The sequence below is a fragment of the Cololabis saira genome, chromosome 14, assembly GCF_033807715.1.
Source record: "Cololabis saira isolate AMF1-May2022 chromosome 14, fColSai1.1, whole genome shotgun sequence".
Classification (NCBI taxonomy): Eukaryota; Metazoa; Chordata; class Actinopteri; order Beloniformes; family Belonidae; genus Cololabis; species Cololabis saira.
In genome coordinates this window covers 15,765,827-15,783,031 of record NC_084600.1, presented here as the reverse complement: position 1 = coordinate 15,783,031, position 17,205 = coordinate 15,765,827, and the positions used below count along the sequence as shown (strand labels likewise).

Below are 17,205 nucleotides of genomic sequence, written 5' to 3'. Positions count from 1 at the left end.
AATATTCCAGGATTTTATTAGCAATTTAAATTGCAATATTTGAACATAACTTAAATTATATTAACATACACAATAAATACAAACGTATTAATAGTCTCTTACCTACTACTTAACCTATGTATGGAACTACATGTTAGCCTACATTGTCCTTCACCACAAGAGTAATACATTGCTTTAATTGGTTGTCTCTTTCACCTTCTTCTCCCTTATTTTCATCTCTAAAATGCATCAGTGGGTTGAGCAATTATGGAAAAAATGGTCAAGTCATCAGCCAATCAAACGTGCGTTTGAGGGAAAAACATGGACCGGCAAATTCAGCAAGTGAAAAGGGGTAAATGTAAGTCTGAACATAATGAAAATAATTAACTTAATAATGGTAGGGTCAATTCTATCCTTACAACAATTGCGAAGACAATTTAAATTACCTTTATATCGGAACTCATTATATAATGCAAATAAGGTTGCTTAAAAGTTGGTGGGGACAATTTGAGCCCCCTTAAAAGTTGGTAGTGTTATGTCCCTACCGTCCCTATGCAAACCTACGCCCTTGCTGTATGTAGAGTATTTATGTTTGAGGACGTTGTGCGCCGGGTGATGTGTGTCTCTGATGATGCTATGTGTGTTTTTCGTGCAGCGTTGCGTGTAAATGGTGTCCATAGAGGGAAGTTTTGTTTTTATGATGCTGAGGCTCAGGCCAGCCTTCCTGAGCAGTCAGATGAAGTGCAGCCGCTGCTGGGCCTTTTAAACAGTGGTGTTTGCAGACCAGCTCAGATTTGCCGCTAACTGCAGACCAAGGAACCTGTAGCTGATCACTTTCTCCACCTCAGACCCCCTGATGTTAACGGGCTGCAGCGGGGGCGGCTTTCTTCATAAACATTCTCCTAGACATGCTCTCTCCGTAGAAACAGCAGCCAGCGAGTCCAAATCTCGATTTGGCTCCACCAGCATCATAAAATTAGTAAAGAACAGAGAGCAAAAAAGTGAAAGATTATAAAAAAAAAACAATACAAGGTTTAAGGTTTCCTGGAAAATGCTGTTACATTTTACGCTGGGTTGTGTTTTTAAAACCAAATTGCTCAAAGCATCTCTGAAAAGTGTCAAATTAGCTAAATCTGGATCGGTCCGTGTCTCCACGGCAACCACTAGCTGGTGGTGCAGGTTGTTTTGTGCACGGCTGTTGCTCGATTCGCTTCACGGATCTCCGGCGAGCTGCTTAATGCTAGTTGGAGTTGATAAATGTTTAACTACAGTTACTTTTGCTGAAATTACAGGAATGCTTCCGTCTGGCTGCAAACGCAGTGAAGCAAATGAACTGTTGCCATGTGGACCAGCTGTTGCAGCCTCGTCAACACGACCCATAGTTACATGTCTGCTGACGGGCTCAGCTGTGCAGGGTAAGGTGCGGTGCAGGGTCCCTTTTAGGAAAAAGGTAGTAGGAAAAACGTAGGATTTCTTTTTGCCTTTTTGCATTTTCCTGATTTGGTTTTAGAATGAAAAAGCTACATTTCGCCCGCGTTTTTCCCTTTTATCTGATTTAGGTCTGAAACCGAAAAAGAAAGGACAAAGCAAACAATACACAAATGAGACAAAGAGGCTTTTTATCTGAAAAAATGCTTTCTTGAGCGTTCTTGTCAAACAACACCGGTCAAGGCTGCAGGACTGCTGCAAATCCAAACCCTGCGTCTAGTCCAGTACCTTGGAGATCCACCGGTTTGGTCCAGTGCAGCCACTTTTATCCAGACAGCATCCCATGGAGGCTTGGGGTGGCAAAGTATCCCAGAATGCATTTCACATCAGTGAGCTGAGAAGAGAGCGTGCGTGTTTTCATGCAAGAATGTGTTCTAACAACAAACTTGTACGACATTTGTCAAGATCGAATCTGTTTCTCTCCTTACATCTATAATTAGAACCAAGCTGCGATATAAAAACATGAAAAACCATTTAAAAGATAAGTCAAACACATATTCTGAGCCTTTTTAATGTCGTGTTTTCATTTATGTTTAATTAAACGGCAGACCTTTGTTGGCCTGGTAGCTGAGCTGAGGAGTCGTCAGGTTCGGAGAACTGCTTCCTCCTGAGTTGTACTTCTATAAACTACTACGCGTGCGAGTCCAAACTGGGGTTATTTGGCACTGGGATGCAGCCAGAGCGAAGCGGGACGCGTGGAGCTTTGCAAAGGTAGCTTTTAATGTTTTGGAGGGTACAAAAATATTTATTAACTATGTTTCAGCAGCTGTTCTCATAGCTGGGCCAACTAACTTGGCAACGATACCTTGGAAACCACAAACTGAGTCACAGTCATGTTACACATCTTCTGAAACAGTTGCTAAACAGCCCGAATACATGGTTGGAGGTCTCTCTCCGCGTCTGGTATGTCCTGGGAGGCTGTCGATGCATCGGCATGCAGAGCTCGCTTCATGAAGACTGATGTCGAGCTCTGGGTGGAGTTAAAGATGGAGGAGCCAGATATATATCTAATCTCGGCTAAGGATGTGACGTTTCAGCCTGCCGCACTTCTGAACGGGTCAGGAGAGACATGTTTCCAACAGCCCTGAACAAGTGACCCGGGGACGTTTTAGGGTCCTCGCAGGCTGTTTAGGGCTTCAGACACACAAATAGATTGTTATTCATGTTATTCCTCCTTAAAAGCTGTTCTGAATAGGCTTCATTTTACTTATCTCACACGTCACATGATAAAATATTCACTGTAGTTTATGAAACCCGTTCTCACTAGAAGGTTTTGAGAGGTGTGGCCCTTCAGTCTCTCCCTTTTAAAGGATTGTATTTTCTTTACTTGATTATTTTAAAGATTAAGATGAATCGTCGAGCGAGCTGCAGCCTCATTTGACGTGTGTTTATTTTCAGTTTCCTTGTCTCGATGCCCCAATGTCATGACTCAGTTGTTTATCCGGGGGAAATGTCTGCATGCGGAAGTATGACTACGCCAGTCGCTGGACATAATCTTGCTCCAGAAGACGCAACCTGATACGAGCTACTCGGATGACTCAGGCAGGATTAGTCTGCGGAGGAGGCGTGAAGGGCCGGTCGGCCTCCCCGGACCTTCTGATCATAGTGCAGCAGCAGACGACGCCCACATCTGCACCCGTCACATGATGTCAAGCATTATGACCGGTCGGTGGAGGAGCATGAACCGGGGAGCGTCTGCAGGGACGGAGGCTCCCGTCCACTCAGTATATCTGTGATCAGCTTCAAGACACTGGCCGGTAGATGATTAATGCCCCGTGATTACGCTCACATTCCTTCCTTCCTGACGACACGGGACGTTAAGCACTCGCCGCTCATTTGATATGACGGCACATCTTTTCACCCCCAGCCTCAGCTGGGGCTGAGGTTCAGCTTCGCCAGGGAGGTTTCCATCAACAGCCAACATCCACAGGGATATAACATGATTTTTGTTGCAGAAATTCATCCACAAGATGACTGTTTTAGTTAGTTAGTTAGTTAGTTAGTTAGTTTTTCCATTAGTCAATCAAAACATGCACCACAGTAAAGCTGGATATATAAATAAATGAACCAAAAAGGTGTAGACTGAAGCCGTAGCTTATATAATGCCTACCCTTTTTTACAATACATCACATCACAACAAATCAAAATAAAAAGTATTACAGAGATCAATTACAACAAAAGCATGTGATATAGAGGAGGTTTTGACTTTAAACTGATGCATATGTGATGCAATATTTAGATGTTTATGTAGGAACTGGATCGGCCCTTTGAAGTAACTATAAATTATAGTGATGCACCGAAATGAAAATTTGTGGCCGAAACCGAAACCGAAAATAATAATAAACACTTGGCCGAATACCGAACAATACCAAACATGGTTCTTCGCAGTTTTTCATTTATTTTGCCAAATTTTTCACCATTGCATAAATCAAATACATTTGATTTAGGCATGCTTTTCAAAGAAAAAAATCTTTTACAAAATTACAAGGTAGAAAATATTTATTGAACATAAAAAACTGAAGATTTTTTAATTTCCCAGCATTATGTTGTTTTGGTTCCACCTCCTGGTGAATGTTAGGTAAAATTCTTATGTGGTTACTTTTTGGTTGGCCAACGATTTATGTTTGTGGTGCGCAACCGTTGCGGGAGCGGCCAGTCTATTTCCTTATATTACAGCGCCGTTATTGATTGTTCGGTTTTTTTCCCACTTATTCCACCGAACACCGAAAGTGCAACAATTTTGGTTACAGAACAATCGGTGCATTACTAATAAATGATATGTTTAGTGTATTTGTAGATATTTTTGACATTTGAAATTCAGATAAAGACCCAATTATTTTAATTTTGTGGTTAAACTCTGGTGGTTTGACACATTTCAGCAGTTTACATCTGTTGTGGTGGTGTTGATAGTAGTAGTGGTGGTGGTGTTGTTATCTTAGACTAATTATTCCTGTGAGGAAGTTCATCGTATTTGCAGGACGTCAGGACGACCAACTGAGTAGTTCCACTCCGGGTTTTATACGCATTCAGATCTGTTGTGTGTCCTCTTGTAACCCAAGAGGAGAGTCAACCAGCCGTTAACACCATTTCTGTCCCTCGGTGGTTTTTCCGAGGGTCCAGATGGGCAGAAAACCTTAAACCTTTTGATGCAACATGAAAGTAGAAGGATTTCTCTAAAATATGTCGTTGTGTTGCCTGTTGGCTTAAATTGCCAGATTTTAGGGCCTTTAAATGCATCATTTTCTATTGGATCCTGATTGATAGATGTGGTTTTAATGGATTCAGATATTTGTGAAGAAGAAGAGCTGCAAAGCCTCAGATATGCAGAATAAACAGAAAACCCAGGGAATGGAAATCAGGGTCATCCCGAGCCAGAGGGGGGGTGGTGTATTTCTGGTTGACCCACATGCTTTACCGAGCCAGCGGGACCCATAGGGGGGCGACGCTGACAAACCTGAAACGACACGACGGACGTCCTCAGGAGCCGTTTCTCTGCAGCCTTTACCGTCACATGACCACTCAGCTGCAGCAGCGGCGGCTCACAAGGACGGAGACGCTCCCTCCGTGACAACAGCAACGCCGCGTCTCCGCCGGGAGGATGCACCACCGCAGATGGGAACCAGAAACCCCCAATGAATGAGAACCAGTCACGTAAACATTACTGAAACGGTAGAAACCTTCAGCCCACCACCACTACTGCAGTGAAAAGCAAAAATCATAATAAAAAACATTTGCAAAAGTCACAGATGTAACTGGAAATAAGATCAGTGGCAAGAAAATTACAGAAAATCAGGCTAGATTGTAATTCATCACACGATGGCAACTTTATTTTATTTAACCTTTATTTAACCAGGTAAGTCAGTTGAGAACAGTTTCTCATTTACAACGACGACCTGGGCAAGAGGCAGCACAAAGAGTCAAGCACATACAATCACTGTGAAACAAACAATCAAACAAAATATATAACAACACACAACACATAAAAATAGCAATAATAATAATAATAATAATTGAGTAATTGACCCACTAACAAGTTGATGCTGTTTGCAACTCTCCATAGAAGTGAAAGACTTTGTGTGACAGGAGCTCGGTATGATTTAGATTATGTAAGTTTATATGAAACATGAAAAACGAGTCCTTATCAAATATTTATTCCTTGTGGAATAACTTTCAGATTTAAGATGAACTCATAAAAAATGAGTAAAAAGTGGCAGCGCTGCTCCGGAAGAGTTACAAACATGTGCAATGACTAGAGATGAATGTTGGGAGTGTATTTTTGAAGGAAGAGAATGGGATGAATGTGTGAAGTTGAAGTGTTTTTCCTGCAGTTTTGTCTTCTGAAGCTTTTTAGAGGACGAGAGAAAAAGTCTGTGCCTTTTTAGGGTTTTTGAAATCCCAACATCCCCCAAAGTTCATCTCCGAGTGGAGCCTGACTTGTTGGTTGGATTTCTGCTGGTCTACCGGTTAAAACACGAACTGCGGGAGCACAAGCTCCCCTTCCACTCCCTTCCCACCTTGTCAGCATCCACGCTTGACGGGTTTTTCTGATTCCTCGTCATCTGAAATGCATCGTCCGCATCAGTTCTCCTCCCCGCGTGTCATGTGACTGCAGCGTTGGTCCTGCGTAATCCTGCAGCATTGCAGCTGGCTGCTTGCCCTGCTGGCCGGAGCGCCGACACACACAGACGCCCCCCCCCCACATCATCCTCCACCATCCTCGTCTTCCCACGCCTGCGCCGTGTTTGCAGCAGGTCGGCTCGGGCCGAGGGCAGCATATGCCCCGACAGCGGGGGATTTGTTTTCTCCCCTCACTGGCGTGTCCTGAGCCAGTTAAAGCCACCCAGGCGGAGGGGACCCCATCCCTCTGCGGAGGGGTGGGGTCCCCCCCCCCCCCGACCTGTCGGCGTGACGAGGCGCCGACTGACCTTTCAACTGTTTCACAAAGTCAAACCGCTTAAGTAGGACAAAGACTTGCATTAACGCTCCCTCAAACGCCCTTTGGTCAAACATATGTCGGGATGTTTTTTGCCAATATCTTCAAGCACTATTCATCCACTAATCCCCAAATCTGCCCGTGCTTTAATGCTCTTTAATGCTGTTATGGATTGCATCTACAACAGCTCTGCGTTTGCTGCCAGCAGCATTTCTGCTGCGTTTTCATCTTTGCAGCACCTTGACAGACTTTGTTTGATGTCACTGGTGCAGCTTTGTTGAATCCGAGGGAGAAAACATGATTAAGAGGGACTTGTTTGCCTTGAATGAAGGTGTTGCATGTGTTTATGTCATCGTCCAATCACCATAAAGGATTACCGGTGGAATTCCTCCACAATGGATGTTAGACATGCTGATTAATTTCCACTTATGGAGTGCAGCAGCTGATTGCAGGACCACGAGGGCCGGCTGAGAGAGAGGCACTGCACGGCTGAATCTAGTGTCACGCCCAAGTGTGTCTCCCCGCCGCCTCTTATGTAATATCTGGGACGTGTTCCTCCTCTTCCTCTGTCTCTCCTCAGAGCTCCCTCCAGATAACCTTTGACAGCAGTCTCCAGTTAACTGCTGCATCTGCAGTGGAGAGCGTGACCTGCACCGAGCAGTCTCCCAGCAGGATGGTAAGTCATTATTCTAACATGTGCTCCACATCCTACACTGGTTTCCAGGTCATTCATTCATTCATTCATCCCAGGCTGCATCCAAACTGAATAAGTCGTCGCCATCGCCAGTGACGACCGATATCAGTACAGATTTGACTTCTTTTCTGGTCAGTAAATGGATTTCGAGCTCAGCTCTGAGAAATCCGATTATTTTGAGAGGTCAGTAAACACAACAGTGTAGAATACACATACAGGTGTTTTGAGCACAGAATACCCAGATTTGTTCAACCTGTTAGATAAAATATGAATCCGTTAGGGAACAGCAGCCGAAACATCTCTGCTGTCTGTCACTAGTCGATTATACGTCCGTATGCGCTTGATTTTAGTTTTTAGAAGAAGAAAAAAGAGTCATTCTGTCCCATTTAAGATCAGCAGTTCAGACTTTTAAAGCCACGTAGGAAATTCTGACTACTTGGGGCCAGTATGCCGGACCATTCCCACTCATTAGCACTGGTGTCAACAAATCCGATCTCTGCGCCCCCGTGTGGTCAGAAGTGATACAACCCGAGTGTGTTTTGATTTGATTTGATATCTTTTATTTCTAACATAAGCACAAAAAAATGAATAAATACAATGAATAAAACAGCAGAACAATGAATCAATAATAAAAAACAACAATAATAATCACTAAATAATGAATGTACCATCGTAAACAAAGTAGACGAGAATTGATAAATATAATAGCAAATGTGTTCTGCTCGAAAAAGGAGTAGGAAGAAGTAAAAAGCTTATGAACTCCTATCCCTTGAACCCAATACTATTTTTTCCAAAAGTTCATTTTGTCCATGGCTTTACAATTTCACTTGCTGATTCTTTTTGTCGGACAAGAATATTTAGGTTTCTAAATACCTGATATGCTTCGGCGATTACTTCCGCCTTCATCACAGTCACCACTCACTGTGATGAAGGTGGAAGTAATTACAGAAACATGTATGTTACGGTTAATGTAGAAAAACGGCTATTTTGCAAAATAGCCGGCTAATGTGGAGTGTGCTCTAAATTTGGGGACACCTCTACCAGCCTTATAGGTCTGGGAAATGTACTCACAAATATCCAGTGTGACAGTCTTTGTGAGGAAAGATCTATTCCCACCTTCTCTTTGCACCTCCAAAACAGACAAACAGTTGTTGCGTCTCTCTCATGGAAGGTGAAGCTCCTAAACCCGAATCGCGCAAACCCGAAGCGCATGATGAGATGAGGTCTCTCCTCCTCCTCCATTTGCACAAATTGATTAAACCAAAACAAAGTAAGCAAACGTAATTAATTTGGTAGATAGAGTCCAGTTACTACACTACAGAATAGCCTACAGTTCAGTTGAATGGTTGAAATTTGCGCTTCAAACCAGTCACTTACAGTCGTCAATCAGTGCAGTTGGTGCGTAGCAGCCAATAGAAGAAGCCCATATGCTGCACATGCTTGTTGTTGACAAGGCTATTTATGGCTGTTGAAGAAGCCTAACGTTACACTCCCCGAAAAAGTGTTGCGTCTGACACATCCACAGCATTAATTATGCAGGGCAGGCTGCGAGAGTGCGGATGTGTTTTATTATAATTTACACATTCACCGGCTAGTTTGCAAAATAGCCGTTTTGCAGTTTTTTCTACATTAGCCGCCCTGCCGGTTATTTTGCACATTAGCCGGCTATTTTGCAAAATAGCCGTTTTTCTACATTAACCGTAACATATACATAGATGTAAAATGTAAACATAGATACCTATTTTTAACCTATTTTCCAGTTGGACCCTGGTTATTAAATATGAAAGAAAAGAAAAAACGTATTATGTTAAGTAGTGTCCTCCTCCTGTTGTGTTGCAGGTTTTACATTGTGCGTTATGGATGGACACGGTGGCGTTTCCCGTGACGGTCACTCAGCAGTCGCCTGCCGCCGTTTCCATGGACACCTACCAGATCACCACCGCGCCCATGGTGGCAGAGGTACTGGGTTTGTGTCGTTCGTGCACGGGAGAGCGTGGTCTCTGAGTCGCATGGAAATCTCAGAGGCATATTTGCATTGTTACGCAAATGTGTAACCCAAGAAAAAAGAAATGTCGTTGCAGGTTTTTCAGTGAGATAAACACTGCTGATTCAGACTGTGTTGAGGAAGAATCTTTATTTAAATATAAATAAAGCAATAAAAGCATCCTAGCAAGATACCGTAACTAGGGCTGGGGATCGATTCAAATGTCAAGAATCGATTCGATTCCGATTCTTAAGATTCAGAATCGATTATCAAGATTTGATTCGATCCGATTCGGTTCGATTCCGATATCAATTTGGGTTAGTGTTATTAAAACTGTTTTTTGAGCTGTTGCATGAATTATATGACTGTAGTTATGCAACATATTACTACTAGTATTATATTGAGATTAAACAGCAAGTATTGGCAGCTAATGATGCTGTAAGGACCAATCAGCTCCCAGAATGCTGATAGAACTGCTTTCAGAAACATCATGTGGCAGAATTATCAAACAGATCCAGGGCAGCAAACAGACGGATGAAATCGGTTTTATTTTTTCCCACATTCCGTTTTTATTTGTTCCATTTTCGGTCTATTTTGGTTTTTAATTTTTGAGCATTTGGTTTTTAGCATTTTTTGCAAATATAACCTCAAGACAGTATATAAAGTAATGAAATATAGACAATTTATGCAATTATAACCTAACACTTTAATGTTTTCATACCTTTAAACATATTTAAAGGCAAAAACATGGCACCAGTTATTCTCGTGTCCAACAAAACATTCCTTTTTTGGGGATAAACAAAAAAATAACCAAAAGTTGTAATGTAATGATGAAAACATTTTTTTTTTTAAATCGATCTTTAGACATATGAATCGATTTTTAGGAATTAATATGAGAATCGATTTAGAATTGGGAAATCGATTTTTTCAACACAGGCCTAACCGTAACCCCGTCCGTCCGTCTCCTCAGGTGGTGGTGTGTCTGGAGGAGGTGGAGGGCGAGGGTCTGCTGATGTCCTGGACTCTTTCCAAGCAGCCGTCGGTGTGTCTGACCGTGTCCCCGTGCAAGCTGCAGCGCCGGGTGAGAACATCTGACACCGACACCAAAGGAGGCTCTGTTCAGAGATGGAGCCCGGGCCGTGCAAATTCTGGTCTTCCGAACTTCATTTCTACCAGATTTGTTTCATGAATCTCAGCTGGGAAACAGCGTTTGCATTGCGTGTCGCTCTCCGACCCATTTAACTCACCATGAGCCATGAAGAGTATGTAGCTCTTGAACCTGTGTACATAAGCGTAGGTGTGAGCCTTGTTTGTTAAAGGAGTCAATCCGGTGAATAAAAGATAATGAATATGTGGCTTTATGTTCTTTCCAATACGGAAAGTTAGATCTTTTTCTTTGTGAAGTGAGATAAATCAATCAATCAATCAAACAAGAGGACTTCTCAAAAGCAGCAGTTCTATTGAGCACACACTGGACTTTGGTGCATCACCAGAGACAAAACTGTTTTATTTATTCATTTATGTATTTATTTATGAACCTCTTAGGGCACCGAGGGCGAAGCCGACCTGGACATGATCAGAGGGATGATCGAGGACACTCTCTTCAGCGCTCAGCCGGCCATGGTCCTCAACCTCAGGATGTCTGCGTCCAGTCCTCTGGTGAGAAACAACCCCGAGCCAGGAAACGTTGTGAAATGTCGATTAGTAAATAAATAAATCTCCGGCACTTGCAAACATATTCCAGAAGAAGTCTGGACGGTCGGGTTTGAACACTTTTGTAGTTTCATTCTTTCTTTTTTTGTGATCAAATGTTTTTATTTATTTTTCATGATTTTCTTATCAAAGGTGGCATCCACAATGATTTTAAACAAGCATTAACACATTCTCAGCCCCTTCCAAACCCACCCCTTGGACCTAAAAAGGAGAGGAAAAAAAAATAAAATAAAAAAAAATTGGTAATGCAGAAAAACAGATACTACAAAGATAATAAAACAAAGGACAAAATAAAACAAAATCAAAACATAATAATATCAAAAACTGGACAAGGATAGCTGCAACAAGGTAATCTATGTCAATTTTAAATACATCTTTTGAGTTTGGACTTAATTTTATCTGCTGCCATAAACCAAAATAAAATATTTCGTTGTTTTGCATTATGGATTCGGGCTGTAGATATTTCCAGGTAGATAATTTCAAGGAAGGTCAAATACCAATGGGAGATGTTAAGTGTGTGTGGTGGTTTCCATCTTACTGCTATTATCTTTTTTGCTGCTGTTAGGCCAGCAAGCAAAATTAGTTTCTGACAGAGTGAAGTATTGATTGTTGATAAATTATTTAAAATAGTAGTTTCATTCTTTCTCACAACACTTAAAAGGTGTTGCAGGGTGGATTCCCAGCAATTAATCGTATCCATCCATCCATCCATCCATCCATCCATCCATCCATCCATCCATCCATCCATCCATCCATCCATCCATCCATCCATCCATCCATCCATCCATCCATCCATCCATCCATCCATCCATCCATCCATCCACCTCGACTGGCTCCTCTGGATGTGGAGTCTTGTTGAGAAATACACAAACATCCCTGAAAAAGATGTCTTAAAGGCCTAAATACTGCTCTAAAGTTTCAATGCATGTTCCTGCATCACTGCTGCCGTCACAGAAGAACGGCTGACCTTTTCCCCCCTGATTCCCCCTGATCTCAGTCCGGATTCCTCCGACCACAATCACCGTTCCTGCTGCTGGACGGTCCGTCTCAGCTCCCCCAGCCTTTTGGACAGGGTGGACACAGGGCCTCTGTTTCAGTGCTCAGTCAAGGTTCCCACACTAATGCCTTGCTCGTGTGGTTCACGCTCACGTGCACGGTGGTTCCTGATGCAGAGCAACATCAGGGATATGAAATCCCGGCTGTTCAGCTCAGGTCCACACATTCCTTCAGATCACGTTAATCGTTTAGCGATATCCTTACCAAAGAGGGAGAAGCATGTAAATACCGGCTGCTCTTTTTTTCTTTTCTGTTTTTGTGCTTTTTGAAAATGTTCCCAAGCATTTGCTGCGATCCTCTGCTCAAAAAAGGAAGTGACATTTAAGAGAAAAGAAGGGTAGTATTTTTGGTTCATGGCGTCTGCAGAGACTTGAATGTCAAAGTAAATGTCTTTTTTTTCCTGATGTGTGTTTTTGTTTCTTTGCTTGAAGCCAGAAACACAAACTGTCTGAGGTCAATGGAGGTGAACGGCTGCTTATGTTTGTTACTAGATGATTATCTTTTTTTTTTTTTTTTTTTTTTTTTTTCTCTCTTTTTTTCTTTTTTTCTTTTTTTCTTTTTCTTCAATTTTTTTCTTCCTTTTTTTCTTTTTTTTCTTCTTTTTTTTTCTTTTTTTTCTTTCTTTTTTTCCTTTTTTCTCTTTTTCTCCTTTTTTCCTTCTTTTTTTCCTTTTTTCCCTTTTTTCTTCTTCTTTCTTTTCTTCTTCTTCTTTTTCTTCCTTTCCCCTGTCGGGGCTCCTACTATAAAACAATAAAAAGATATTTAAAGAGAAAGGGGAAAAAGGAAGGGGGGGGAGGGAAAGGAAAAAAAAAATGTATATATATATATGTATATATATATATAAATTTTTTTTTGAAAAAAAAAAAAAAAAAAATATATATATATATATATATATATATATATATATATATATATATATATATATATATATATATATATATATATATATATAAGAAATAATAAAAAAAAAATATGTGTTGAACTTGAAAAAAAAAAAAAACTAGATGATTATCTTAAGAGGATTAAACCGGGTGTGCTCTCTTGTCTTCTCCAGTCCCCAGCAGACCATCTCTCGGTGGGACCGAGCCCCCCGTCCCAGAGCGTCCTGGTGAGGCGGCTCCTCGTCCGACAGCTCGGCGTGACCTTGAGCAAAGGTGGGGAACTCTCTCTGGGTGGGATTACCTCTGGCCGGCCGTCTGCTGCGGGCTGAGCGCTCACCGCATCCCGCTGTGTTTGCAGGCCAGTGGTCCAGATCGGGGGAGCTGTGCTGCGTCCTGAGCCTGGACCGGCCCTCGGCGGAGAGGAAGACCTGCTTCCTGCCAGCACCCAGCAGCCCCGCCGCTGCTCTCGAATGGAGAGAAGATATTGCACTGTAAGGTTCATCAATCTGTTGACGAATGTTCTCCGGCTCTTCTTTAGATCTGGACGCAACTAGGTTTATAACTGGACTGAAACTGAGTTACAGAGAATAAGACTTGAGAAATGATCCAGATTTCAGTAGATTCAATTAAACAGTTGCTTGCAAAAGATCCAGAACAAACATCAGGCGTCTTGATGCAGAATGACGATGAAATAGGGCTGGGCGATATATCGAGATTTTAATATATATATCATTATATATTTTCAAACACGATATGGTACGAGACAATATCGTTTATATCGATTTAAAAAAAAAAAAAAATTATTTATTTATTTATTTTTTTTTTTTTTGATATGATTTTGATATAGCTTATTTTGTGACAAATTGACTTGAATGTTTTATTTGAGATTTGCACAAATGTTTTGTTATTTGCACAACTGTCAACCTCAGTGGAAAAGTCTGCCTGTTACTGTCTACATTGTATTAATTGAACAGTGTATTTTAATTTAATTGTTATGCAGGAAAGGGATATTTGTTTTATTTTATTCAAGAAGCATTTTTATTCTATATATGCAGGCAGTTTATTTTTATTTCATTTGTTTTATACATTTTGATATTGTGCAGACCTCTGTTAATAAAGGAACCTGTGTGACATTTGGCACGAGGCTTTGTATTAAAACTGACTGTTTTTTTTAAGGGTTTGCCTCAGAAAAAAATGAAGCTAACAGAGATGCTATGCTATAATGCTTTGGGGGAAACCCCAATTATGTCACAGAAAAAATATCGAGATATATCGAGTATCGCCATTTAGCTAGAAAATATCGAGATATGACTTTTGGTCCATATCGCCCAGCCCTACGATGAAACAAAGGAAACATAATGATTTTAAGGCATAAAGGATAATTTATTTTTCAGTTTCTCTACTGCAATCTGTTAACGACTGTTCTCTGGCTCTTCTTTAGATCTGAACCCGGATTTCTGGCTGTTGTGTGAAAAACCCAGTAAATGCTCTTAAACACGTTCTTTCCAACTAGGTTTATAACTGTTACCAAGAATAAGACAGATTTCAGTAGATTCAATGAAACAGTTTCATGTAAACGGGTCAGAACATACATGAGGCGTCTCGATGCAGAAAAAAGATTAAACAAACGAAGCATAATAATTTTAAGGCATAAAGGGTGATTCATTTTTACGATTTGAGTCAACAAAAAGTTGAGTGACGACCCGGGATCCGGTTCTGTTAAAAGCCTTTCTCGTCCTTTTAACTCTAATTTAACAGGAGAACGTTTTATTACATATTTGATCCATTTAGTTGGCAGATTGTCATATTTTTCCCGTGCATCAACCTGCAAAAGTGACATAATTTAATGTTGTCCTGTTCTAATATCACCAGCAGTGACCTAGAAGGAGTCCTGCGCTCTGTTTTTCCTGAAGTTTCCTCCACGTTTCTCCACTACAATCTGTTGACAAATGTTCTCCAGTTCTTCTTTAGATCTGAACCTGGATTTCTGACTGTCGTGGAAAAACCCATTTAATGCTTTTTAACGCGTTCTTTTCCAACTAGGTGAATAACTGGACTGAAACTGAGTGTCTAAGTTACCAAGAATAAGACTTTAGAGATGATCCAGATTTCAGTAGATGTAATAAAACAATTGCATGCAAAAGGGTCAGACCATATGTCAGGTGTCTCGAATGCGAAGGACTATGAAACAAAGGAAGTATAATGATTTTAAGGCATAAAGGATGATTCTTTCTTACGATTCGATTAGACAAAAACATCTTTAAGGTCAGTGTTAATCTTTTTTGAGCAGACTACCAGTCTGCACAAGGCTAGATTTTGTTGCTCTCAGCAGTTTTGGTTTAATCAATAGGCTGCGTTGTGCCATGTGATTTGTTAAAGCAGCAGAAATCCTCGTACAGCAGGGTTTTTCTTTAATTTTGACCCGGCTGTTTTTCTTTGTGTTGAAGGGAGCTCGGCCCGGAAACCAAAGAGCTCAGGATACGCCTTCAGGAGCGGAGCGGCGCCAGAGAACGTAAGCCATTGCTCAATACCAATCAGCGGCTGGCTTCTGTCCACAGACCTGATCAGCAGGAATGATTAGACGGCCTCAGCAGAATCCCCCCCATAATGCACTGCTGGCGCACGGTCATGGCTTCTGTCAGGAGATGCTCGGATCCATCTGCAGTCCTGTCCGCTGGAATGTGATTGACGGTCATTGATTTTATTGTTTAACATAACGACCCGTTCCTTTTTGCGGCAGAACTTCTTCCGGGACACGCCTCCATTTCCTTGAACTTCCAAAATAAAAGTCCAGCCGGACCACGTAAAGTGTCCATCAGCCCCGGTCCTGGACTGGCGCCCAGCGCCACCGTCACCGCCGAGGTGAGTGATGACCCAAGAGGATTCTGTTGAAAGCCTTTCTCGTCCTTTTGACTCTAGTTTAACGTCTAACATCAAGCAAGCAAAGCAGAGGGACTGTTGACGATACAGGAGTCGATTATATAACATCATTGATCCATTTAGTGGGCAGATCGTTGTCTTTTCTTTGTTTTAAACTTTATTTTTAAAGATTTGTATATTTAGGACATTACAACAAAAATGTAACAGTGACATAAAATCAAAAGAAAAACAAAAGAAAGAAAAATAACAAATGTGCACAGATAGGAACGACAGGTCACGTCAGTGAGCCGCTCTGATATCAACAGCCAGAGGTGTCAAAAGTATTCACATTCATTACTCAGGTAGAAGTATAGATACTAGAGTTTAAAAATACTCCTGTACAAGTTGAAGTATCAACTCAAGTTTTTTACTCAAGTAAAAGTATAAAAGTACTTGTTTCAAAACTACTTAAAGTATAAAAGTAAAAGTAATGTAAGGGGGAAAAAAGCCATTAAGGACAAAAGACATTGAAAATGAATGCATCTTAGTATAATGCAAATATATTAAAGAATCATATATGTGTACTATTGAGCATTAACGTGTGTTTCAGAGAGCAGGAGATATGATGACTAGTTGCCTATAAGTATTGTAATGGTGCAAAAAGTCAAACTTCAGAGGCATGTTATCATTTATCCTAACCTTTATTGGAATGTACATCCAAGTTTAGTTGCAGGAATCTGAGGGAACGGATGTAAGAACAAAACTGGACAAGAACATCTGAAACAACCACAACCAAATTCACTCTATCCGGATGGAGCAATTTAACTGGATAGTTTTTATTAAAGGCTGAAATGAAATAGATTAACAAGGCTGTTTTTAAAATGTAAGGAGTAAAAAGTACAGATAATTGCGTGAAAATGTAAGGAGTAAAAGTAAAAAGTCGTCTGAAAAATAATTACTCCAGTAAAGTATAGATGACCAAAATTTCTACTCAAGTAAGGTAACGAAGTATTTGTACTTTGTTACTTGACACCTCTGTCAACAGCAAAAAGAAAGCCACATGGCAAACATTGGAAGTGCATCCCCATCAAAAGTCACAAACATAAATCCCAGGCTATCAATTACACGTACATTTATACCGACACAGAGGGATGTGAAGAACCTGTACAACTGTTAATCTTCATAAACATCTACCTCCATATTCTCACAAAGATGTACACACACCTCCACACCCTCTTCCTCACCCAGATGACCACTGACACCAGTAAGTAGTACATGGATCCATATCCAGGTTCAAGGAGAAGGTTATTCTTTCCATAATATATATTTCATTTACAATTCCTCGTGGTCTTTTCATCATCAGTAGGTTAAAACTAACCTGTCTCACGACGGTCTAACTAACTGACTTGCTCTGATAGAAGCCTCACAGCTTCACTGGCTCCCCGTCCCTTTTGGTTTTACCTTTAAAATCCTGGTGCTGACATTCAGAGCTCTGCATGGTCCGGCCCCTCCTACATCCAGGACCTACTACGCCCTACACTCCATCTCGGAGGCTGAGGTCATGTGACCAGAGCCTGCTCTCGGTTCCTCCTACCCACTTTAAGACGCGAGGAGAACA

General features: G+C 41.2%; 1 protein-coding gene across 3 annotated transcripts in view; it reads left to right on the top strand.

The window, feature by feature from the left end:
- c2cd2l (c2cd2 like) overlaps window positions 1-17,205 on the top strand; it is a 39,619-nt gene that overhangs the window by 13,064 nt on the left and 9,350 nt on the right. For 2 of the 3 annotated variants that reach the window (XM_061739920.1, XM_061739919.1), the window contains exons 3-10: window positions 6,981-7,076; window positions 8,934-9,053; window positions 10,049-10,159; window positions 10,624-10,737; window positions 12,902-13,001; window positions 13,087-13,219; window positions 15,176-15,240; window positions 15,469-15,590. In XM_061739920.1, coding sequence (XP_061595904.1) covers window positions 6,981-7,076; window positions 8,934-9,053; window positions 10,049-10,159; window positions 10,624-10,737; window positions 12,902-13,001; window positions 13,087-13,219; window positions 15,176-15,240; window positions 15,469-15,590 — 861 coding nt within the window. The remainder of the gene's footprint in view (window positions 1-6,980; window positions 7,077-8,933; window positions 9,054-10,048; window positions 10,160-10,623; window positions 10,738-12,901; window positions 13,002-13,086; window positions 13,220-15,175; window positions 15,241-15,468; window positions 15,591-17,205) is intronic. The other variant, XM_061739921.1, reaches the window with a different exon arrangement.